At 41.1% G+C, this 27,117-nt stretch overlaps 1 protein-coding gene across 13 annotated transcripts in view; it reads right to left on the bottom strand.

Moving 5' to 3' along the window:
- LOC129761766 (syntaxin-binding protein 5) overlaps positions 1 to 27,117 on the bottom strand; it is a 722,498-nt gene that overhangs the window by 123,765 nt on the left and 571,616 nt on the right. For 11 of the 13 annotated variants that reach the window (XM_055759517.1, XM_055759518.1, XM_055759514.1 and 8 more), the window contains one exon: positions 6,935 to 7,030. The exons of the other annotated variants lie outside the window; for them this stretch is intronic. In XM_055759517.1, the coding sequence (XP_055615492.1) occupies positions 6,935 to 7,030 (96 nt within the window). The remainder of the gene's footprint in view (positions 1 to 6,934; positions 7,031 to 27,117) is intronic. 13 annotated transcript variants of the gene reach the window in all.

Below are 27,117 nucleotides of genomic sequence, written 5' to 3' on the forward strand. Positions count from 1 at the left end.
CCGTTGTTCGAAATTATCGTATGCAGATGACTTGAAGCTTTTCAATTTAGTCAGATGTCAGGCTGATGCTCTGTACCTGCAATCTCAGTTGAACATTTTCGCTGACTGGTGCATCACTGGTTTCGCATGGTTTTGAATGCTTCTAAGTGCTCGGTAATCACTTTTGCCCGCAAACGCTCCGTTGTTCATTTTAATTATTCAATTTTCGAAACTTCATTACGAAAAGATAATACTGTCAAAGACTTGGGAGTCATGCTTGATTCTAAGCTTACTTTTAAAGATCACATCGCATACATCTCAGCAAAAGCGTCAAAAAGCTTAGGATTTCTCTTCCGAGTTACTAAGCATTTCAATGATATACACTGTTTAAAGGCATTGTATTGCTCTCTTGTTCGATCAACAGAACGAAATACAACGGATTGAAAACATTCAAAAAAAATTTGTGCGATTTGCTCTTCGTGGTCTGCCTTGGAGGGACCCTCTAAACCTTCCTAGATACGAAGATCGTTGTAATCTTATAGGGCTTGAACGGTTATCCTTGCGTCGTGATGTAGCTAAAGCGATATTGCCACAAGCGTGTTGCCACACTACCTTCTCTCCGGTGCGGGGGGCTTTTCCCCCAACAGCTGTACTTAGTGCAAGTGATTTAAAAACAGTATCTTTCTACCTCTATAAGCCTCTCAAGGCAATAGTGATTATAAGGACATTTCAGTAGTGTTGAAGCAATAATTACAGTGCATTTCTAAATATTTTCTATACCATTTCCGAAGATAGTGATTTTTTGTTCTAGTAGTACCAGTGCTTTTTCTAGTTTCTTTTTTTTTTGTGAAATTTCACCGTTCTTCCTGGCTGTACCCCCTGGTATAGCCAGCCACTATCATGGCTTCCAGTAGCTCTGGCATCGCCGGCATCGGTAAGTCAACAAACCTATATAATGGCGTGCCCACCACACGCACCTCTCCTCTCTGGGCCGACCCCTTATGTGGGGAGCTCCAAATTTTATTGCTTAAAGCAACTGGCAAGAATACGCTACCATCAAACCCTTTCGTTGTTTCCAAAACCATCCAAGCTGTTACGGATCGCGATTTCAAGGACGCGAGACCACAGCGCGATGAAAACAATAACCTACAATATGTGATCCATATTCGTAACAAAGAATATGTGGATGCACTCCTGGGTATTAAGTCTTTAATTGACAAGACCCCTGTGGAGATAAATTTTCACTCTACCTTGAACCAGCGCAAATGCGTAGTATCGTGTAGGGATGTTATTGATTTGGCAGAAGCTGTACTTTTGAAAGAGCTTGCTGACCAAAGAGTTATTGCGATCAAACGAATTTCCCGTATGGACCCAACCAAGAAGGAATTAATTCCAACTCCAACCCTGATTTTGACCATCAGAGGTACTGTTATTCCTGAATACATCAATTTTGGCTTTATCCGCGCCCCACTCGCAATTTTTATCCGAATCCGATGCAGTGCTTCGGCTGCTACAAATTCGGACATACTTCTAAAAAATGTAAGACCAAGGTCCAATTATGCCGAAACTGTGGACAAGCACACCCAGAACTAGGCAATGAAGAAACAGCCAAGAGCTTTATTTGCAACGCTCCTGCCTTCTGTGTAAATTGCAGTGGCAACCACCCTTCTACGAATAGAAAATGCCCTGCATGGGTCATGGAAAATAACATCACCAAAGTGAGAGTTGATCAAGGCATATCCTACCAGGAAGCCAAACTAAGCTACCAGGCCAAGGTAAATGGATCCTCTTACGAAAGCAAAGTCCAAGAGAGACTTAATGTAGCCCAAAGTACAGGATGCAATCGCTGCAAGTGCAACTGCACGCAGTCCAACCCTACCCCAATCATCCAAACGGTTTCCATACCGATAACTAAACTACCAGACATGGAATATACCATCTCCACTTCCGATTCCGAAACTGATTCAGAAATTCCCATGGAAACTGAATCAGCAAAATTAAACAAACGTAAGATAAAAAAATTTAAAACTACAACTTCAGATGAATTGAAATCATCTGAAGATGAAAATTTCCGTGTTAATGATAAAACAAGGAAAAGATATAAAAACCAACAACTAGAAATCTCTCAACCGGCCGCCCCACAACAGGCCGACCCTCAACCATCCACTTCATACAAAACAGTACCCAATACAAATCGAACAATACCAAATTATTGAAAATTTGACCCTAGACTGAAGACCAAGACTTTCAAAGGTAACAAACAGTCAAAATAATTTCAGTTATACCTCCATCCACATTAATTAAACCCTTCAAGAGCCTCCATAATATTTTTTCAAGTTCAACACTCCACACAAAAACAGTACACCTGTTGTCCAAGATTCAACATCCAACCGAAAACTTGCCATTCAATGGAATTTGCGTGGGCTTAGTAGGTCAATGGATGAAATTAAATTAATGTTAGCTGAGGAGAAACATCTCCCACTAACACTTGCATTTTAACGCCTACCATACGTATGGGGTGGCCAAAGATGCAATTTAAGAGGTAAAATTATTTTAAAAATCGTTGAACAACTTAACCTCATCATCCTGAACGACTTCCAGCATACTCGTATGGATGAACACTCTGGCTCTACTTCTGCAATTGATTTAACGATTACCTCATGGGACCTTGCGCCCAGAGTCAGATGGTGTGTCGATGATGATCTAAGAGGAAGTGATTATTTTCCCATTCACATCCGAACACTAACCAGTAATCCACTATCTCTGGCCGGAAGGCAGTCCCATGGTGGAATAATGATGTCAAACAGGCCATTAAATCCACAAGAAAAGCGCTACGAAAGCTTAAAAGACAACTGGGCGGTAGTGAGACAAAAGTACTTGCCCTAGCTGATTTTCAATCTGCTAGAGCTAGAGCAAGGAGAATTATAGCGGAAGCTAAACAAAATATCTGGCTTAAATTTCTTGATAGCTTTTGCCCTCAGACAACTTCTAGTGAACTGTGGAGCAAGGTTAATGCAATCAGTGGCAAAAGAAGATCGCGAGGCTATTCCATTACGATCAATGGTACCACTACCGATGATCCCGGAACCATTGCTGAACATTTAGCTGACCATTTTGCTAGTACTTCTGCCACCTCCAACTACAAAAGCGACTTCAAAGCTCGTAAAACTTCCGCGGAGACTACAGAGTTTCCCTCGGACTCAGGGGAACCTCATATTTACAATATCAGGTTCTCTATGAAAGAAATGTTGTGGTCCATTAGTAAGTCCAAAGGCAAATCAGCCGGACCAGACGAAATAGAATATAGCATGTTAAAACATTTACCTTTCCACGTCAAAAAGTCGCTGCTCCAAATTTATAATAACCTTTGGGCTAGCAAATGTTTCCCCGACTCATGGAAGGAAGGCCTGGTCATCCCCATCCCTAAACCGATGGAGAAAAAACCACTAGCCACTAGTTTTCGTCCCATCACCCTTCTCAATTGCCTAGGTAAGGTCTTCGAGAGAATGATCAAACGGAGATTGATGACGAACCTTGAAGAACGTCATCTCCTGGATCCTCGACAACATGCTTTTCGTCAAGGCAATGGTACCAATACGTATTTCAACCAACTTGATCAACACCTTCACGTGATCACGCGAGACCACCTCCACGGGGAACTCGCTCTGTTGGACATATTCAAAGCCTACGATACAATCTGGAGAAATAATATCTTTTTTTTATCCCATTTATTTATTTATCAGGCTCAATTGCATTTTATCTGTAACAGAGCCGGGTTTTTATCGTGTACATGTACATATGTTTATGTTTCTATAAATTGTAAATTACACAGTAGAAGTAGTAGCCATTTAGGCGTTAGGTTTTACTCTTCCATTACATTATGGTAAATTACACTGTAGTAGCCATTTAGGCGTAAGGGTATTCTATCTGTTCTTCCATTGTTCAGCAGACCGAACAGCGGAGACAGTTGATATTGATCATTGTTGTGTTATTTATAGAACAACAGCTCGATGTTTCTTGCAGAGCAAAGCAGTTGTATGGATAAATCGATCTTTGTTCCACCGTGGATCGATCTCCATCGCTGATGATGGTTGCATGGACGTAGTTATTCTATAACAACACAAAGATGGTCAATTGAGGGCCCTGAGTTTGAACTCACGATCGATCGCTTAGTAAGCGAACACGTAACCAAGTGGCTACGAAGACCCCCAATATATATATAAAATATCTTGGACCAACTCCATCAATGGGGTATCGAAGGTAACTTGTTCGAGATAATTCGCAGTTTTCTACAAAATCGTAGCTTCAAAGTTCTTCTCGGAGGAGTCACCTCCACCAGTAAACTGCAAGAAAATGGAGTGCCACAGGGTTCTGTGCTATCGGCTGCTCTTTTCCTGATAGCGATGCAATCATTATTTGATGCCATACCCCAAAATATTGACGCTTTGCTATACGCAGATGATATTCTGCTAATTTCAAAAAACTCATTCCCAGAACTAGCAAGAAGAAGACTTCAGGAAGGAATTTCGTCTGTTAATAACTGGGCGAATTCCGTGGGATTTAGGATATCAGCTGAAAAATCTCAAGTTCTTCATTGCTGCAACAATAAGCGTCACAGGAAAAAACTACGTTCTTATCTTCTGAACGGTAAGTCCATTAAACGAGTCAATTTTGCACGAATTCTCGGTGTAATGGTGGACAAAAAACTCACGTTCAATAAACATATTAAGAGTACAATATCGGACATTAAAAACCGCCTTAACGCTAACTTTATAAGCGGTCGAAGCCGAACAGGATCCCGCAAAACTATCTTCAACATTGGAAGAAGCTTAGTCTATTCCAAACTTACTTACGGTATTGAACTCTACAGCCACCTGGAAAACGCTTGAAGAACTGAGGCCTAGCTATCAAAAGATAATAAGACTAGCATCAGGGGCCTTTAGAACTAGCCCAAGTAAAGCGTTACTCGCTGAGTCAGGCAATTTACCCTTCAAATTGTTCCTCAAGAGATTCTACAGCACGCGCGCTATACGAACGCTCGAGAAACATCCAACAGTTGAATCCTCTCTTGTGAGAGTGAATAACTGGTTGCAGGATACATGCCGAACCACTCTTCCAACGATTGTACCAATTCCCATTATTAACCTTCGACCATGGTATAAACGGGAACCTCAGATTGATTAACTCATCTCTGATGACGTGCTGGGAGAACGAATGGAACATCTGCAGAGATACTTTTTCGAGAAAAATTAAAAACACTACCCATCCTTGGATGGATAGAAACCAAAGACCTTTTCAAGTATGCCTAACACGTCTTCGTATTGGGCATACCAAATTAACGCACAGGTTCTTGGTTGAAAAAACCGAACCACCCATTTGCAGTACCTGTAACGTCAGGCTGACCGTAGAACATTTTCTACTTGTCTGCCCACGTTACAACCTTATGAGAACTAAGTTTCAGATAGCTGACAACCCAAGGACAGCCCTAGCAAGAGATACAGTGTCGGACAATATAATAGGACCACAGCTCAATCCAAAACAGAAAGTGACAAAACTTTGAGAAAAAAATTTCCATTTAAGTGCATCAAAACATTTACAAATTGTAAATTCCATTCTTCGAAGAAATTAAAATCATCCGTAGTTAAACCAATTGTCCTTCATTTAAAAATGCGTTTTGTAAATGGTTTGATGCACTTAAATGGAAATTTTTTTCTCAAAGTTTTGTCACTTTCTGTTTTGGATTGAGCTGTGGTCCTATTCTATTGTCCGACACTGTAACTTGGAGGAGGACAAATTACTGCATTTCCTGAAGGAGACGGATCTTTTGGAGCTCATTTAACCACTATACGATTATTTTCTATATGTAACCGATGTTATCACATCATACTAGAATACACACTAACCTAATGCCTGTGAGCTAATATATGTGTTACCAACGTAATACATATGTTAGGTCACACACATTTTATTTATTTAAAAAAATAAATAAAAATAAAATAAATAAATAAATAAATAAATATATAAAATACAAAAAAATAGTTAGATATGTAGTTAGATATCACAAATCAAACACACCCACACACTCACAACAACATACACAGATGTTGATTTTTTGAAAAAAAAGGCTCTTCTCCGACATTCGAATACAATTTTTGCGTGGATGACACACAAGTCAATTAATATCTTTTAATGACCAGATAATTCTCTTTCAGCTTCCTGGGCTAGACATCATTTCTCATTTTATTTTCTTTCAGCGTATTTGATATAATTACCTCGTATTTCTACTACCAGGTGTCCAAATATGCCTCCCATTACTAACGTACTTCTCTTCCAGCATATGTTATACGATCATTACACTATATACATGATTTACCGGAAACGAGAGCAGAGGAAGCATGCGCGAAATTTGATATAAAAAAACCCAAGGCCTTTCTCAAGGCTAGAGGCGAATGAACTGAAAAGTTTAAAGCCTCTTTAATCCAAAATCATCATCATCATTTCACTGGGAACGTTGGCCCCATCCAAGAAGAAGAAAAAAGGAAGACGAATAAATCGAGCATAGAAACATTGGAGGAATGAAGGAATGAAGTTAAATACGATTAAACAGTCCATTTTTATCTAGAGATCGCGTGTACGTAATATGAGCCTAAAAACTGATCAGACTGAAGAAAATTGTTGTTGAAAGGACAGGAAACCACAAAGTATATGACGATATTTGCAATTCTTAAACTTGAATCCAATATTTCTGATATTCAGCACCACATAAACAAGCACAGCCAGCGAAATTTATTTCATCTCAAGTTTTAGAGGCGAATGAACTGAAAAGTTTAAAGCCTCTTTAATCCAACATCATCATCATTCATCTCAAGCAATTCTGATAATCATGTTAGGTGAATAAGTAAAATTATGCTTATAATGTAATGATTTATATGAAAAAAGAAGTTTTTATACTCACCAAAAATCGTGACACACAGTGAATTTCTGAATTTCGGTGGGCGTTACCAAGTAAAGTCCATGTCCTTTATTACTAAAACTGAACGTTTTGGATATGCTGAAAAAATAATACATTTTAGCTACATAAGCATCTATTGAGTAATTCCACGACAAATCAGCTGATTTCGACGCTACTAACTTCGATTTTAATCTTTTCATTACGGCAGAGTGCTCCGCCGAAGTCTCGTCGCGCGGATGTCGTCTATAGACGACACTCGTACACACCGGACGTCGCGCGGATGTCGTCTATAGACGACGCTCGTAACGAAAGGGTTAAACTTTGTGCACAAGCTTACAGCGACCCAAAATCAAAATGTTAATTTTCAAATGATTAATCAAAATGCGACTGATTTTTTATAAGGGCGTATTTAAAATCATTGGCTATTTTCACAAAAACTTATAACTTGTAAATTTAGGTGTATGTTTTAAATATGATGTACACCAAAAATACTGGGAAGTTTATAGTTCATCGAATAAAAACAATATTTCAAATAACCAGGTAAAAAATCATGCTCAAAATTTAGATTTTGATATTAATAACATTTTACAGAAGATTTTGAACGGAGTATTTAATCTATTATTTTACTTAAATAATTCATTGATTATCCAACAACTTTTACGCATATCATATTTCAATTACACATCAATGTTTTTGATTCTTCGAAAAAAAGATAATTATTATGAAATCATTATGAAAATTATGATTTTGACTGGCTGCCGCCATGTGTACAATGTTTGAAAAATTTCGGACAGGGAGGGGCAGCGGCTGCCTGATTTGACGTGGAATTGCTTGATTTTAAAATAGGAAAAATTGTATGCTGATTTTCATGTCTTTGGAAAGCAACCATATGGTCATGTTTTTGTACAACATGACAGTTCAATAGTTATCAGTACGGCAGTGTGCTCCGCCGAAGTGCTACCGCTGTACGGAGCACTGTGCTAAAAAGTATGCACATCGCGCTGGTGTGATCGATGTGCAGTATGACTCTCATGTCGTCTAGAGACAACGCTCGTACACACAGCTCATCGCGCAGATGTGATCTATAGACGACACTCGTACACACAGGTCGTCGGGCGGATGTCGTCTATAGGCGACGCTCGTAGCGAAAGCGTTAACTATTAGCATTAGCATTGATTACCATTTGTTATCAATTTCTTTTAATTTTGTATAACTCTATTGTAGGGAAAGTGGGGGTAAAAGAAATGTGAAAGAGAGGAAAAAGAAATGTCATATTTCTGATCGAAATTTGACGCTTTTTTTAACATACTTAAAATTATACAATTTAAGTCAAATATACGCGGTATTGTTCGCAAACTTGTTGCCATTTAGAAGGCAACTTCATTATCCTCCCCTTATAAAACCCCCTTCCTTATTTGCAAAAAACTCAGACAGTCAGTTTTCGCAAGCCTCTTTTGAGGCTAACTTAGTATCACCAAGAGCGTTTTGCATGGACTGGAAGAGATGATAATCACTTGGAGCCAGGTCCGGACTATACGGTGGGTGCAATAGGACATCCCATCCGAGCTCGTTGTCCTGGTGGAAACAACACAATTCCTATTGATCATTTCTGGCCGCTTCTGGTCAATCGCCTGCTTCAAACTGTCAAGCTGCTCACAGTAGAGAACCGAATTGAGTGGATGATTCCCTTCCAATCCCACCAAATACACAGCAAAACCTTCCTGGTCGTCGATCCGGGCTTGGCGATAGTTTGGGCCGGCTCACCGCACTTCGACCACGACTTTTTTCGCTTCAGGTTGTCGTACGTGATCCACTTTTCATCACCAGTCACCATCTTCTTCAAAAATGGATCGAGTTCGTTCCGTTTCAGCAGTGCATCGCAGGTGTTGATTCGATCTAAAGATTTTTTTTGCGTCAACTCGTGTGGCACCCATACATCCAGCTTTTTTTGGAATTCAATCTTCAGTAAATGGTTCCTAACGTTTTTATGGTCTATACCCAGTTCCAGGCCAATCGAGCGAGTGCTCAAACGCCGGTTTACTCGGATGATTTCAACGATTTTATTGGTTTCCAAGGCGATTGGTCTACCAGTACGGGGTGTATCTTCGACAGCCACTATACCAGAAGGAAATTGATCAAACCAACGCAGTGCTGTGCGAATCGTTACAGTATCAGGTCCATAAACTACACGAATTTTTTCGGCAGTTTCGTTGCAGTTTTACCTCGCAGGTAGTAAAAACGAAAAATATGGCGAATTTCTTGCTTGGTGGACTCCATCCTTGACGCGCTATAACTTGAGACTGAATAGGACATTCACAACACTGTCAAAACGACACTTGTAGCACAGATTGTCGTCTTTAAATAGCCGTATGCGATAAGTACAACGCAAGATATGTTTAAGTGTTGCCATATATTGACAACATACGACATTTCTTTTTCCCCGACCCAATATACGAGGCGTAGAAGTTTATCGCTCGTGAGAAGAACAATTTCGCTCTCGGTTCTTGTTTTTTCTTAAGGGATTTTAACCCAAAGGTAATTTGTCCCTCTCTCTCATTTTGTGTTAAATAGTCTGCCGTTCTACCATAGTTGTCCCATATTACTTTTTGACAATTTTTACTTTTCTTCATAAAACGATGTTTTCATGCCTAATCTGCCTTGTATACCTTGTTAGTGAATGCCTAATGACAATGAGATTTCTATTCTGCAAAAGTATTGCAGATCACCCCCTTCTTCATAAAACGATATTTTTATGCATGTTTCGGTTTGGAGATCTCACCTTTCGTAGACACGGGGTTTCGGACATTATGGAGTAAACGACGTTACTCCGTTTAAAAACCGACATCGACTGTTCTCTGTTTTCTTTGCTTACTAACTAGCTTATATACTAGCCTAAATTAACATTAACTCTTTTTCCATTGTAGTACTACAATTCAAAATATATGGCAGAAGAAAATGGGAGTTGTCTTAGAAGCTTTTTATTTACTGCCCATCCAATCAGAAGAAAGAATGGTAAACAAAAAACATCAAACATCAATGTTTCAAAAAAAAAACAACATCAAGTTCAATTGTCCATGTTGACATTCTAGGCATAACTGTCCCACCATGAATATGAGGCCCGTAATCAAACTTGATTGATTCGAGTGAGGGTATCTTGTAATATTTCGTCAAACAATAGTTCTCTTCTTCTCGGGCTCATAAAAAACCCGGTGTATTGCTAAATTGAAATGCTTAACCCTTTCATTACGGCAGTGTGCTCCGTCGAAGTGCTACCGCTGTACTGAACATGTGCCGAAAAGTATGCATATCGTGCTAGTGTGATCAATGTGCAGTATCATCCTGATGTCGTCTATAGGCGACACTCGTACACACGGGCTATCGCGCGGAGGTGGTCTATAGACGACACTCGTACGCACAGGTCGTCGCGCGGATTTCGCCTATAGACGACGCTCGTAGAGAAAAGGGTTAAAGCTTTTGGTAGACAAATATGCGGTTTCCTCAACACTGTCTTCAAAACCTGAAGGAAACCGCTATGCAAATACATGCAATTTACACACTATCAGTTTCGGTCCCTGCTTTCCATAGATGTTTATTGTACAACGTAAAAAAGTCACAAATGCGATTAGAAGACAATCACATATCGTAAAACATCCGAAGACAAACATTGCCCCAGTAATCAACGCTTTTCCGACGAAAATCTCAACGTCAATCCCTAGGGACCAACACGGGGCTCAACATGTTAATGAGCAACCTAAGATCACTTTTTGAAGCATAGAAGTACATATTCTTATCAATATAAATACAAACTACAAACATAGTACCTTATCTAACAAAGCGTCCAAAACCATTCAAATAAAATAGAAAAACTGAATCTACAATCTGATTTCCATGAGCCTTCGAAAGGAATACATAAATATCACAATTATTCTCAAAAATACAACAGATAACTGAAACAAAGATAGACTACTATCAACACTAGTTATAGAAGATATATAAAATAAACTGGCGTTAGTATGATAATCGTCGCCCGAAGGCCAGAAGGGTCGCCTCTATGGCGTGGTTCCCTAGAAAATCTCATGGGATGGCTAGTTGTTAGTGGGGAGAGGTAATAATCAGGATTCATTAATGTGATTATATAGACGAGAACTTTCGACCAATCGTCGAAACGAAAATCTAGAAATCTCAATTGTCACAACACGCGGCAGGTATCCTAAAAAGGAAAACCTGTATAGTTATTTGAACCAACCATATATTCTAGTATTAATCGCACGCACTTTTGACGTAGGATTACATCTTTCGGGAACATATTGGGGTGTAAATTGAAAATCGAAAGTCGAGCACATCGTGAAAATTGTCCAATTTCAAACGCTTATTGCTCAGTCATTTCATTATGGATTGATGATATTTTTGCATCAATCGATTTCGGTACACCATAACAATTGTTTATCATTGTCCGTCCTCCGCTACAATATCGAAGCTGGAAAGTTTTTTTTCCCCCTCCCCCAAAGTGATTTTTGGTTGTTGTTTTTTTTTTCTTTCGCCCATTGGTGACAAGTTAAGTGCCAACGCATCCGGAACAGCGAGGAAGCAGCACCTCTCCAGCGACGCTGGACCGGTGTTCTGTGAATTGGTTCCATTGAGCGTCACATTTGTATCTTCACCAAACATCAAACAGAGAAGTACAATAAAATAGTTTTTGCCGTCTCGCTATTGTGCTTATACCGTAGCGTGCAGCGTTGTATAGCTCCCTGAATAGGGTTGTTCAAGTTGTTCGAACTCATCAGACTAAATTTTTTTATTGAGTTTTTATTTATTAAATTTTTTTTTTACGAAATTATTGTTTTTTTTTCAAGAAGATTTTTGATTTGAGCTAGTTTTTAGTTTAAGTTAGTTTTTAGTCTAAGTTAGTTTTAAGTAGAGTTTTTGCGCGAGTGTGTGCGTGTGAGTTGTGTGTGTGCGTGCGAGTTTTTTTTTCGTTTTCATAGGCGGTTGCGCACCGTCTGCGCAACCGTTATGACATCTGCTGATGCCAATGTTGCGCGGACGCGTTATTATCAACTGTCCTCGAAGGCACCATGGGTTGTTTTCTTTCGGCCCAAGGAAAAAGCTTTGAGAACTCTTGATATTTCAAGAGATTTGCTGCGTAATTATAAGGGCGTCTCGATACATAAAGAGAGACCGGACAAACTGCGTGTAGAAGCACCGACTTTTGATGTGGCCAACAAGATTGTTGACCACGAAGTTTTTAACAGGGAGTATCACATCTACATCCCTTCTCGAGAAGTGGAGATAGAAGGCGTAGTAACCGACGCGAGTCTGAGTGTCGATGAACTAAAACAAGCGTCGGGTTCCTTCAAAAACTCGATGATTGGAGATCTTGTAAAGATCCTGGATGTTAGAAATCTGCATTCAGCATCTTTGGAAGAAAATAAAAAAGTTTATAAGCCCTCGCACTCTTTTCGAGTTACTTTCGCAGGTTCTGTTCTCCCAAACTATGTGAAAGTAGAAAATGTTTTTTTCCCAGTGCGCCTGTTTGTACCGCGGGTTTATAATTGTACCAAATGTAAAAAGTTGGGACACTCGGTTAGCCACTGCGGCAACAAATTTCGTTGCGGCAAATGTGGCGATAAACATAGTGAGGATTCTTGCACTCAAACAGTGGAAAAATGTATTCACTGTGGCGAGAATCCCAGAGTGCCCAAGGTACAAACAGCACTCCGATAAAGTGAAGCGTTCTATCGCTGGACGCTCCAAGCGGACTTATGCTGAAATGCTAAAGACTGCATCAGCCGCTCAAAATGAAAACCAATTTTCGGTTTTGTCATCTCAAGAATCGGATTCTGATTCTGATGAGGGTCATACTTCGGCTGCACTAGAATCTTCAATAAAGGATGAATCATCAAAAAGAAAGCTCTCTTCACCAATGGTGCAGCGTAAGAAAGCTAAAATGACCCTCGGAAGATTGTCTAATTCCAAGGGTAATAGTAGCAAAAAAACGAATCCGAAGGCTCCTTCTCAGCCAGTTCCTGGTTGCAGCAAGGATTTTACGTCATTACCCAGAGAAGAGAGAAATAAAAACGCTGTTCCTCGATCTTCTCGTAGAAAATTCGCGTCTAATCGAGGATTGATAGCTTTTTCGGACATTGTGGACTTCATATTAAACACGTTCAAAATTCAAGACCCCCTCAGAAGCCTTATTTCTGCCTTGCTTCCATCTTTAAAGTCTTATCTTAAGCAATTGACTGCTTCATGGCCCCCCCTTGCATCAATCATATCTTTCGATGGATAATTCATCTAACGTAGTAGAAGATATGATCAATGTGCTACAATGGAACTGCCGTAGTCTAGTGCCTAAACTAGACTCGTTCAAATTTTTACTTCAAAATTATGATTGTGATATATTCGCTCTTTCCGAAACATGGCTTTCTTCTGACACAGAACTCAACTTCCACGATTTTAATATTATTCGCCTGGATAGAGATGATTCCTATGGAGGAGTACTTTTAGGGATCAAAAAGTGCTACTCTTTCTATAAAATTCCTCTCCCAGCTCTATCAGACGTCGAAATCGTCGCTTGTCAAATAACTGCAAAGAATAAAGAACTCTGCATAGCTTCAGTATAGGTCCCCCTGAATACTTCCATTAGCCGTAGTCAACTTTGGAATCTAATTTCGATTCTCTCAACCCCAGTTCTAATTTTGGGTGACATGAACTCCCATGGTACTGGGTGGGGCGATCTTTATGATGACGCTAGGGCGGCTATTTTTTACGATTTATGTGACGATTTCAACTTGACTATCTTGAACACTGGTGAAGTGACACGAATTGCAAAACCTCCGGCTCGGGAAAGCCGACTCGATCTATCTTTGTGCTCAAACTCGCTATCATTAGATTGTCAGTGGATGATCATTAATGATCCCCATGGTAGCGATCACTTGCCAATCAATATATCAATCAAGTGTAGCCCGCAATCCACTGAACCATCTCGAGTTCCATTTGATCTAACAAGGAACATCGACTGGCAAAAATTTGCAACGGCGGTAACAATCGGTGTCGAATCAATAGATATACTTCCACCATTGGAATATCGATTCTTCGTGGATTTATTGTATAAAAGCTCACTGGAAGCACAAAAAAGAAAAGTTCCAAGTGCTTCATTTAAAAGAAAACCAGCCACTCCTGGCTGGGACGATGAATGCACAAAATTGTATTTGAAAAAATCTGATGCTTTCAAAGCTTTTCGCAGACATGGAACATCCACACACTTCGAGGAATATTCAAAGCTTGAAATACAGCTGAAACAATTAGTTAAAGCAAAAAAACGCGGTTACTGGCGCAATTTCATCGAAGGTCTTTCTCGTGAAACCTCAATACGCACCTTGTGGAGGGTAGCTCGCAACATGCGTAACCGCTCATCTACCAACGAGAGTGAAGAATACTCCAACCGATGGATATTCGATTTCGTTAAAAAGGTCTGTCCAGACTCAGTTCCAGCCCAACATATTCTTCGAGAAACGTCTCCGAGCGGTGGACCTCTGGACAGACCACTCTCAATGCTGGAATTTTCTATGGCTCTTCTTTCATCGAACAACTCTTCACCCGGAAGCGATATGATTAAATTCGTTCTTCTAAAAAATCTTCCCGATATCGCGAAAAGACGCTTGCTAGACTTATTCAATACTCTACTAGAAAACAATATTGTGCCACCCGAATGGAGACAGGTCAAAGTGATAGCAATTCAAAAGCCTGGCAAACCAGCGTCTGACCATAACTCATACCGTCCGATTGCTATGCTCTCGTGCATTAGAAAATTGCTGGAGAAAATGATCCTTCGAAGACTCGATCAATGGATCGAGACAAATAATTTGCTATCAAGTACACAATTTGGGTTTCGCAAGAGCAAAGGAACAAACGATTGTCTAGCGTTGCTTTCTACAGATATTCAACTGACCTTTGCGCACAAGGAGCAACTGGCTTCAGTATTCTTGGATATTAAAGAAGCTTTTGATTCAGTTTCCATAGAAATTCTGTCAGACAATCTGAACAGATGTGGACTTCCTGGAATTTTGAATAACTTCTTGTACAATTTGTTGTCAGAAAAGCAAATGAACTTCACCCTTGGACAGCTGACAACTTCCAGAAATAGTTATATGGGTCTACCCCAAGGCTCATGTCTCAGCCCCCTTCTTTATAATTTTTATGTGAAAGATATTGACAGTTGTTTGGCAGAACAATGCACGCTAAGACAACTTGCAGATGATGGTGTGGTTTCCGTCAGAGGTCCCAATGCCGAAAACTTGCAAAGACCATTGCAAAATTCCCTAGATAACTTGTCTTCTTGGGCAAGGAACTTAGGGATAGAATTCTCGCCGCAGAAAACAGAAAAAAAGAGTCAACTTTCTCCGCTCGATTTGCGGCACGTGGTGGGGAGCTCATCCGGGAGATCTCATAACGCTTTATAAAACAACTATTCTATCTATTCTGGAGTATGGCTCTTTCTGCTTTCTCTCAGCAGCTAAAAGTCACCTTCTAAATTTGGAACGAATTCAATATCATTGTCTGCGTATAGCTCTCGGCTGTATGCACTCAACGCATAACATGAGTCTCGAGGTTCTGGCAGGAGTAACTCCTCTACAGAACCGATTCTGGGAACTTTCTCTCAGAATACTGGTGAAATGCGGTATCACGAACACACTTGTGATTGAAAACTTTGATAAAATGCTTCATCTAAATATACAATCTCGGTTTATGAGAATTTATCATCACTATATTTCATCAGATATTTGTCTTCCATCGTTTACTCCAGACCGTGCTCACTTCACCATCAGCAGTTCCTCAATTGAATACGATCTGTCGATGAAACAAGCAATACTTGGGATTTCAGATCAGCTTCGACCAACTTTCATTCCCCGTATTTTTAACCGAAAGTACCAAAAAGTCAATTGCATGAAAAGATACTTCACTGATGGGTCTCGCCTCAATGGATCCACTGGCTTCGGTGTTTTCAATGAAAATTCAAGCGCCTTCCGTAAACTGCAGGAACCTTGTTCCGTTTATGTTGCTGAGCTGGCAGCAATCGACTTCGCATTGGGGATGATCTCCAACAAGCCTGCAGACCATTACTTCATTTTCTCGGATAGTCTCAGTTCGCTTGAGGCTCTCCAGTCGGCACCCATCTTATTTCCTCACAAAAGTGAGACAGCAGATGAGTGCACTGATCGAAAGATCTTATAAGTTAACCTTTGTTTGGGTCCCCTCTCATTGCTCAATTCCTGGCAATGAGAAGGCGGACACTCTCGCAAAGGTGGGTGCCCAAGAAGGCGAATTGCTTGATAGACAGATTTCATACGATGAATTTTTCCAATTACTGCGTCAGAGTTCCCTCTTGAGTTGGCAAACCGATTGGGACACTGGAAGTCTTGGGCGGTGCACCCGTGGCCGAGTGGTTAGCGTCTCACATTATCATGCCGGGTGTTCGGGTTCGATTCCCGTTCTGGCCGGGGGATTTTTCGTCAAAGAAATTTCCTTCGACTTGCACTGTGGTCATGCGTATTCAAGAGCTTGCCCCTCGGAATACATTCAAGGCGTGTTATTTGGCTTAAGAAATCTCGACCAAGTATTAATAAATGACGCTAGTTAATACATACGTTGAGACGGCAAAAGTTCCACAAGGGAACGTTAACGCCATTCAAGAAGAAGAAGAAGTCTTGGGCGGTGGTTATATTCAATTATTCCAAAGGTTTCTTCGAGAGCGTGGTTCAAAGGTTTGGACTTAAGTCGTGACTTCATTCGTGTAATGAGTAGACTTATGTCCAACCACTACTCGCTAGATGTGCATCTCCACAGAATAAATCTTGTTCATAGCAACGTCTGTCGGTGTGGAAACGGTTACGAAGACATCGATCACGCAGTTTGGCAATGTACGGATAATTACGCAGCCAGAGAGTACCTTTTGAATGCCCTTGAGGTTCAAGGAAGACAACCCTATGTTCCTGTTAGAGACGTGTTGGGAACTCGCGACATCTGCTATATGCAGTTGATCTATATGTTTGTGAAACGGTCTAGTATTAGTATTTAATGCTTTTGTGTTTTTCTTTTTCGTTATTAGTTTGTTTGTCTTGTCCCCCCATCTCACCGTCGCCCACCCTCGACAGCTAGTCGAACACCAGATGCTATCCCTGGTCATTATGCACAATGCTACAGTGCGTGCTGCAACCCTCGGTTGAAACAACGATACCTCATATCCATATCCCCAACCTGACCCGTCCCACAAAAATGTTGCCCTTTTAACCTCGAGTAAACCGCGAGTATTCGGTCGAATCCTACTAAACATAGAAATTAGTTGAAACTTTGTATAAACAAACCTTGACTTAGCGGCTCCGCAAAGCTTATGCGATTGAGCCTTACAAATAAATGAACTGGATAAAAAAAAAAGAACAATTGTTTATATTGAAGAAAATAATATATGTCATAAAACTAACTATCGAACAATAGAAAAATCTCAACCCCTATCCTAACGGAAATACCCACTTCTGATTGGTCGAAATTTATGACACATGCGGCGGGTCCCTAACAGAGACATCAAAACCAAGCTGCCTGGGGGAAACCGGCATTGCAAATACATGAAAGTATGGGGAACTTTTGGCGTAGGACTACGTCTAACCGGAAGATATAGGGGTGAAATGGAAATCTAGGCACTGAACAAGTAGGAAAAAATGCAAGATTTGGAACGCTTATAACTCGAGCATTTCCCAATAGATCGCAAAGGTTTTTGCATCAATTGATAGGAAATATATCTACGCATCTATCATAACGAATAACATTTCATTTTTCTTGAGATAAATAATTGAATAATTGTGAAATATCAAGCATTGTCCAAATGCACTATGTGCCCATTTTTGATTGGTCCATTTTGTGCTCCTCAAATCGTACCGACCAAAACGGGCAACCAGAGCAGCAGCGAAATAGAATGAACCACGATTGGAAAGGAAAAAGAAAAAAATGAACGAAACATTGGTCGCAGTCTCACACATGCGAGCCAGCCAGTCAGCTTAAAAATCCCCGCTCAACTGCAACAAGAAACTGCTGGTGCAGAAGCTCGCAGCAGACCAATCATACGCTAGCGTAACGAAGGGCAACCCGACAAAACCTCAACACACCAAACCAACGAATCTTCGTAAACCATCGTCAGCTTCATCAAAACGTTTGACAAAGAGTCCGCTCACTGTCGGTCACTACGACAACACGCGTCTGAAGCCAAATTTCTCTGAAATGAGTGGGACAAAAACCGCAGTACAACAACAAAATAACACGATGCCACCCCCCGCTACACCTTCAACAACGATACCATCCGCAACACAAGCTGTAATCCAGCTATCGCCCATCTCATTCCCGAACGCCACCACGTCGCATCGTAGACCCGATGGCAACGAAACAGACAATTCACAAGCTTCCCAAGGCTCGAATGGCAGCCGACGCTCGCGTAGACAACCACCAGGCAAGAAAATGCGTCACTACGGAGAAGACGTCATCTTCACCGAACACGTACAAGTTAGAATCTCCGACGAAGAAATCCAATAAAATGGAGTACGTCAGTTGTAACATCGGGACGATCAATATAAATACCATCACCAACCAAACCAAGCTAAACGCCCTTCGCACGTTTGTTCGCACAATGGAGTTGGATATTGTGTTTTTGCAGGAGGTAGAGAACGAGCAGTTAGTCTTGCCTGGCTACAACGTTGTCTGTAATGTCGACCACTCAAGGAGAGGAACGGCAATCGCTTTAAAACAACACATCAAATTCTCACATGTAGAGAAGAGTCTAGACGGAAGATTACTCGCCCTCCGTGTCCACAACACAACGCTCTGTAATGTGTATGCCCCATCAGGTCCCGTTCTCCGTGCTGAAAGAGAGCGGTTCTTCAACAACAGCATTGCCTATTACCTTCGTCATCGGACCGACCACGTCGTCTTAGGTGGCGATTTCAACTGCGTGATTCGTCAATGCGATGCGACGGGGCAAAACTCGAGTCCCGCTCTTCTAGCCACCGTTCAGCAGTTACATCTGCATGATGTGTGGCAACGACTTCGTTCACGAGAGATCGAGTATACTTACATCACACACAACTCTTCGTCTAGGCTCGATCGTTTCTACGTGAGCAACGGTCTCCGAGAACAGCTGAGATCTACAGCTGTACATGTGTGCTGTTTTTCGGATCATAAGGCCGTCACCATGAGAATTTGCCTTCCTCTCCCCGACAGAGCACATGGTCGTGGATTTTGGTCTCTCCGTCCGCATCTACTGACCGCTGAAAATATTAACGAGTTCCAAATACGGTGGCAGTTTTGGACTCATCAACGACGAAACTATCGGTCGTGGATGGAATGGTGGCTATCGTGCGCAAAGCCTAAAATAAAGTCTTTTTTCCGATGGAAGTCCAAAACAGCATTCGATAACTTCCATCGTGAACAACATCGTCTCTTTCAGTTACTACGGAATGCGTACGATGGTTACCAAAACAACCCTGCCATGCTCACCACCATCAATCGAATAAAAGCAAAGATGCTGACACACCAGCGAGCGTTCTCCGAAATGTTCGTGCGAATCAACGAAACCTTCGTTGCTGGTGAGCCGCTATCGACTTATCAGCTGGGCGAGCGAGTGCGACGAAAAACAACCATCGAGCGTCTGCGAAATGAGAGAGATGAAATCATCGATGATTCTGCTGCTATACAGAACCATATGGTCGAGTATTTCAGTAATCTATACGCGCCCGGCAATGTAGAAGAGGGAGAATGGGGACCTTTCCAGTGTGAGAGAATCATTCCCGAGCAGGATGATGCAAACGAAGCTTGTATGTATGAAATCACTACGGCAGAAATACTTTTTGCTATCCGCACAAGCGCATCGAAAAAGTCTCCAGGACCCGACGGACTGCCAAAAGAGTTTTTTCTGCGAACTTTCGATGTGATACATCGTGAGCTTAACCTGGTTATGAATGACGCTATCAGGTCAAATTTTCCATCCCATTTCGTCGATGGGGTGATCGTGCTGGTGAAGAAACGAGATTCGGGGGACAGCGCACGTTCCTACCGCCCAATTAGTCTAGTCAACTATGACTACAAAATTTTGTCGCGTGTTTTGAAGCAGCGACTTGAAAATGTGCTTCGAGCTCATAGTGTTTTGACTCGCTCACAAAAATGCTCGAACGGCGAGCACAACATTTTCCAAGCAACGTTAGCATTGAAGGACAGAATTGCACAGCTGAAGGCGGGCAGACAAAAAGGCAAGCTGATCTCGTTTGATCTCGATCATGCTTTCGATCGTGTGGATCATCGCTTTTTATTTACTACGATGCGAGATTTGGGTTTCAACCCAGAACTGGTGAATTTGCTTTCCCGTGTAGCAGCAGCCTCTTCCTCTCGCTTGCTCATCAACGGGCACCTCTCCGCTCCAATCCAAATCCAACGTTCTGTCCGACAAGGGGACCCTCTCTCGATGCATCTCTTCGTGCTCTATCTTCACCCACTTCTTCTGCGATTAGAGCAAGTGTGTGGGGCAGATTTAATTATCGCTTACGCAGATGACATCAGTGCCATTGTATCGAGTGCCGAAAAGCTTGATGCGATGCGAGGCTTGTTCCAGCGTTTTGAGAGGATAGCAGGGGCACGCTTGAATGAAGATAAAACCACCGCAATTGACGTCGGATGTGTGAATGATCCAATCACTGCACCGTGGCTTCGCACGGGAGGTTCCATCAAAATTCTTGGGATAATCTTCACCAACTCGGTCCGAGGTATGGTGAAAACAAATTGGGACATACTCGTGACCAATTTTTCGCGTCTAGTATGGTTGCACTCTTCAAGAAGCTTATCACTACACCAGAAGGTAACACTGTTGAACGTTTTTATCTCATCACGGACATGGTACATGGCAGCAAATCTGTCTCCAATGGCAGCACACGTGGCAAAACTGACAACCATTATGCGACGCTTTCTTTTCCGTGGTGCGTGTGCAACCATCCCAATGGAGCAGCTAGCGCGAAGACAGGAGGATGGCGGTCTCAACCTTCAATTGCCAGCGATGAAGTGTAAAGCGCTGTTAATCAATCGGCACCTACACGAAATGAGCTCCCTTCCCTATTACAATTCCTTCCTCTCCCAAACAACCGTCCCCCCCTCAGACCTTCCTTGCCTAAAGCTTATCCTAAATCATCATCCAAATTTCCCCTTCCAAATCCGAGAGCAGCCTTCCGCCAATCTCATCCATCGTTTCTTCATAGAACGTACAGCAAAACCGAAAGTGGAAATAGCAAATCCTGCAATTAACTGGCCCCGTGTGTGGAAGAATATTGCTGTTCGGAAGTTATTGCCTTCACAACGTAGTCTTCTTTACATGTGGGTAAACGAAAAATTCTCGCACCGGCGTCTGATGTTCGTTATGAGGAGAACGGACGATGAAAATTGCTTACACTGTTCTTCGAGTGTGGAAACAATACAGCACAAATTTTTTGGCTGTCGGAGAGTACGAGATGCTTTCAATGTGCTACAACAAAAGCTGCTAGTGGTATCTGGTAGACAACGCGCACTCCATTTAGAGGATCTCCTTCGACCGTCGTTGGAGGGGTTTGAAACAAATGAACGAATTTTGATAATGAAACTGTTATTGACATATATCACCTTCATTGATAGTAGTAATGGTAGGATTGATATAGATGAGTTGAAATTTAGTTTTGAAGTCGAGAATGAATCAACCATGTAAATAAATTTTTACCAAACAAAAAAGACAAATAAACGTAATTATAAAAAAAAAAAAAAAAAAAAAAATTGGTCCATTTTGTGCTCCTCAAATCGAACCGACCAAACCGGGCAACCAGAGCAGCAGCGAAATAGAATGAAGCACGATTGGAAAGAAAAAAGAAAAAATATGAACGAAACATTGGTCGCAGTCTCACACATGCGTAATTCTCTACCAGCCAATCAGTTTAAAAATCCCCGCTCCGCTGCCGTAACGATCATTCTCATTCAAACCGTACACCACATCGGTTCGCATCACAACACATCAACAAACCAACCCAAGCAGCCATTTCTGGACATGGTAAAGGAGGAAAAGTGAAGGGAAAGGCAAAATCCCGCTCGAACCGTGTTGATCTGGAGTTCCTCGCAAGGGTAGCTAGGCCGAGCGCGTTAGTACCAGTGCACCAGTCCACCTAGCCGGCGCTATATAGTTTCGGCCGCCGAAGTGATCGAGTAAGCTGGCAAAGCTGCTCGCGGCGATAAGAAAACCCGCATTCGGAACAGAACACATTCCGTTCGGTGGACATCAAGACAACAGGCAGTTGCAGCGAGTGGCGAGTGGCAAACGCAATCGCAAAACGGCATCAGGTAGCAGAAGAAAAAAGTTTGTTCTTTATACAAACTGCTTTGGTGGCAAATCCAGAACAAGGCGGCATCGAGGGCGTTCGAAATGGTTTTTTTCAAAACCACGAGTATAAAGTTTTCGAAATTGGAACCATTCCATAAAACAAGGCGCTTTTCAGGGCCATTAAACCTTCCAAAAAAGAGTTTAGGAAATACAGTTCAATGCTTTCTAAACCATTATCCAAAATAATAATAAAACACAAATTGATTTTTTCATAATTTGTTTGCCAGGATCTGATGAGTATGTGAATTTGGCAGTTGTTCTGAGCTTATTGATAGTTGGGGACTTTCCTGAGTATTCAATTTTCACCAATTCTTAAATTGTTTCCAGATTGAAAGTACAGTAATTTACAATTAGTTCGACATTTAGCTAATTGGACGGACATGTAATGCGACATATTTAGTTGGACATTTTTGTAAACATAGAGATCCAAATTATGACCCCACATTGAAAGTCGACCCTGTACCACTGTCATCGCAAATGTTCAATTACAGGTTAAAATCACCTCCAATGCGACACTGAGTGGCGCTTCGGCACGTCGCATTGAATGTAATTTACTGTACAACATGTCACAAAGTTGGATGGGAAGAAATTTTCCAACTGTGAAAGCTGTGGCGAGTGGCAACAAATCGCTAAACAGGAAGGTTTAGCCAAACAAGATGGGGATATCGAGTGATAACAAAACAATAAACTCTTTAGATTGAAGATAATTTTGTGATCCTGAAAAGGACCCTTTTAGCCTGCATGTGAATCCAAAGAGCGAACAAATCGTAATGAATGTATTTTTTTGCCATCGCTCCCTTTTAACGCTCATTCGTTCGTCTCGTTGGACTCGCCCCTCTGGCTGAGTCTGCCGATTTGTCTCTATCCTGTGAGTGTGTACCGCTAGAGTATAAAACACGCGGACCCCCAAAAAATATCTTATTTTCTTTCAAACCGTAATCCCGTGTGGTTGTACGGCATCGGCATCGTGGACGTAACAAAGGAGGACAAGTTAAGGGAGAGGCAAAGTCCCACTGGAACCGTGCAAGTGTGCAGTTCCCCGTAGGTGTATCCGCCAATTGCTAAAAAAAGGCAAAGTCTCACTCGAACCGTGCAGGTCTCCAGTTCCCTGTTGGTCGCATTCACTGATTGCTCCGCAAGGGTAACTAGGCCGAACGGATTGGTGCCGAAGCACCAGTATACCTAACAGCGATTATAGAGTTTCGGCCGTCGGAGTGCTCGAGTTGGCTTGCAAAGCTGCTCACGACAATCAGAAAACTCGCATAAAGAACAGAGCAGCTTCGGTTCGGCGCTCATCAAGGCAACAATTAGTTTCAGTGAGTGGCAAAGTGTTTCTCCGGCACGTCGCATTAAATGTAATTTACTGAACAATATGTCACAAGTCGGATGGGAAGAAATTTTCCAACTGTGAAAGCTGTGGCGAGTGGCAAACGCAATAGCTAAACAGGAAGGTTTAACCGAACAAGATGGGAATATCGAGTGATAACAAAAACACAACACCAAAGGTTCTTTTCAGAACCATCAACATATTCATAAAGAGTAAACAGTAAACTAATCCATTTTTCAGGTAGATAGGTAGGTATTCACGTAGGAGAAGAAAATAAAACAATATATTTAAAATATATATTTAACAAAAGCTGTCCCCTTTGCATAGTCCTACGTCACTCCGGTTATGTCCCCGACATTACCCACCCGTCTTTTTTTGCTCCCACCGAAATGTGTTCCCTAACAGAGACATCAGAACCAAGCTGCCTTGGGGAAATCGGCATTGCAAATACATGGAAGTAGGGGGAGCTTTTGCTTCCACCGAAATGTGTTCCCTTACACAGACATCAAAACCAAGCTGAATGGGGGAAATCGACATTGCAAATACATGAAAGTAGGGGAACTTTTGTTCCTACCGAAATGTATTCCCTAACAGATATATCAGAACCAAAGTGCCTGAGGGAAATCGACATTGCAAATACATGAATGTAGAGAAAACTTTTGTCGTACCGAAATGTGTTCCCTAACAAAGTCATCAAAACCAAGTTGCCTGGAGGAAATCGGCATTGAAATTACATAAATGTAAGGGAAGCCTTTGTTCCTACCGAAATGTATTCCTTGACAGAGATATCAAAACCAAGGTGCCCAGGGGAAATGGGTATTGCAAATATATGCAAGTCGGGAGTATTTTTATATAGCAAGTAAGGTGAGTGATACGAATAATTCTAGCAAATTAAATTTAAATTTGGAACTTGAATATTGGTTTGGTATTAGTTGTTGTTAGTCCAATTAATATTCTCATTAGGTTGAATAAACACTCAGAAAGTAAAAATTATAAAAGAAAATTACCATTTCCATTTCAAATATGTTTTTTCAATATTAAAGTAACATGTTTGTACTGATGATAAAAATTGATAATTGTGTTCGGTATTGGTAATTGTCTTATATTACATTGGTGAGTTTTTTTCTTTTTATTTCATGCATACATAATAAGGGAGGCAACTCGTCTACGATCACAGAAGGCGGTTTTCATCATATCTCGTTCCACTTCAGTGTCTTTTATCTGATACGCACCATCCAACGACTGTTTACCATCCTTCTGTCATCATCACTCGGTAAACACTGGTGGAGTGAACAAACAATGCCCAACAACCAAACAAAACGGCTCTTTTCAGGGCCACCAAATTATTATCAAAGAGTTTAACGATGTAACTCTTCAAACATATCCTAAATCAACAAATAATCTTACGGAATCCTACGTCAACTATGCGGTCGTGTCTTGGACACAACTCTCCTGTGACTTTTTATCGAAATTCAATCGCGATATTCCAACACGACAGAATAACGTGAAGAATCAAAGGAACGAGAGTTGGTGAATAGTGGAAAAAAATGAGCAAATCATAATATATCGCGAGAAATAGTCAAAACTAAATATAATATATAGAAAGTTCTCCTTTACCAAATCAAAATAATTTATTAGTATAGAAAAACAACCAATGAAACCTTTTTACACCCAGGTTTTTTCACGCGGGGGATACGTACCTCGTAAAAAACCGCGTTAACCATTTCATTACGGCAGTGTGCTCCGCCGAAGTGCTACCCCTGTACGGAGCACTGCGCTGAAAATTATGCACATCGCGCTGGTGTGATCGAAGAGCACTATGAATTTCATGTCGTCTAAAGACGACGCTCGTACACACAGCTCGTCGCGTGGATGTCGTCTATAGACGACACTCGTACACACAGGACGTCGCGCGGATGTCGTCTATAGACGACGCTCGTAACGAAAGGGTTAATTGGAAAATCCGCGTAAAAACAATCGCGTTATTTGGAAAATCCGCGTAAAAAAACCGCGTTAGTTCTAAAATCCGCGTAAAAAACCGCGTTAATTGGAAAATCCGCGTAAAAAAAACATCGTAAAAAAACCTGGGTGTATTATTATTTCTAGCTCCACTATAAGGTGAACAAAATAAATTAAAAATAAAGTACACATAATACACATACAGACATGCACTTTTGACATACGTCAAAACATGTAGAAGCAAAAAAATTGTAAGGGGTTGTATGTAGGACACGACCGCATATTCTAGACGCAGAACTACGTAATTATATCATGCAATCTACTTTTTACCATTTCGAATATTATTTTAGAATGCATCGAAATTTTTGTAATAGATTATGTTATTCGTTAAAAATAAATTTGATGAACGTCCTTTTACGTTTGATTTGATGCCTAGGACTACCAAAATATGTGAACGGAAGGATTGTCAAACGATCATTGTATTTTACATTTCCCTCTGGAATTATTGCACATACAATGTTTACGTAGTTCTCGAATCGCGAAAGTTCATTTACCTCTAGTATCTGAAATGGCGATTTTATCAGGCTTCTCAGTTTAAAAGTACGTTTTAGGGAACATATTCCTGTCTGCACAACGACAAGCGAGTACAAAAGTACTCAACACCAAAAAATATCCCCGACTTGCATGTATTTGCAAAGCGCATTCCTCTAGGCACATTAATTTTGAGTCTATGTTAGGGAAACACAGTTCAATGGGAAAAAATACCCCCGACTTGCATATTTTGACCAAGCGGATTCACCCAGGCACATTGATTTTGAAGTCCGTGTTAGGGAAACACAGCTAGGTGGGAACAAAAATGTCCCCAACTTGCATGTATATTTGAAGAGCGGATTTCTACAGGTACATCGATTTAGAAGTCTGTGTTGGGGAAACCGTAATTCAGGCCAATCAAAACTTGGCAGTTAGGGCGTTTAGATAACGCTTGACATTTACAGTTATTCAATTGTTGATCTAATGAAAAATAATACTTTATTAATTGTGATAGATGCGTAGAAATATTTCCTATCAATTGATGCAAACATCTTTCCGATCTATTAGGCTGTCAAAAAAGTCCTGCGGTATTTCCGCGAGGTGTCGTTGTAAGCGCGTAGTTCTAGTTGTATTCATTGTATCGAGTCATACTATAGCTTGTTGGAAAGGTATTTTTGCTATAATATAGTCCTTGACAGTGTTTTGTTTGGTTAAGTCGTTCGTGAGTTATAGTGTCGCAAATATGGAGCAAAACAAAGAGAAAATCCGACATATTTTACAGTACTACTATGACAAAGGCAAAAATGCATCTCAAGCTGCCAATAAAATTTGTGCAGTTTATAGACCCGATACAGTTTCCATTTCCACCGCACAACGATGGTTTCAACGTTTTCGTTCTGGTGTAGAGGTCGTCGAAGATGCGCCACGCTCCGGAAGGTCTGT

This window comes from Toxorhynchites rutilus, chromosome 1, assembly GCF_029784135.1.
Source record: "Toxorhynchites rutilus septentrionalis strain SRP chromosome 1, ASM2978413v1, whole genome shotgun sequence".
Taxonomy (NCBI): Eukaryota; Metazoa; Arthropoda; class Insecta; order Diptera; family Culicidae; genus Toxorhynchites; species Toxorhynchites rutilus.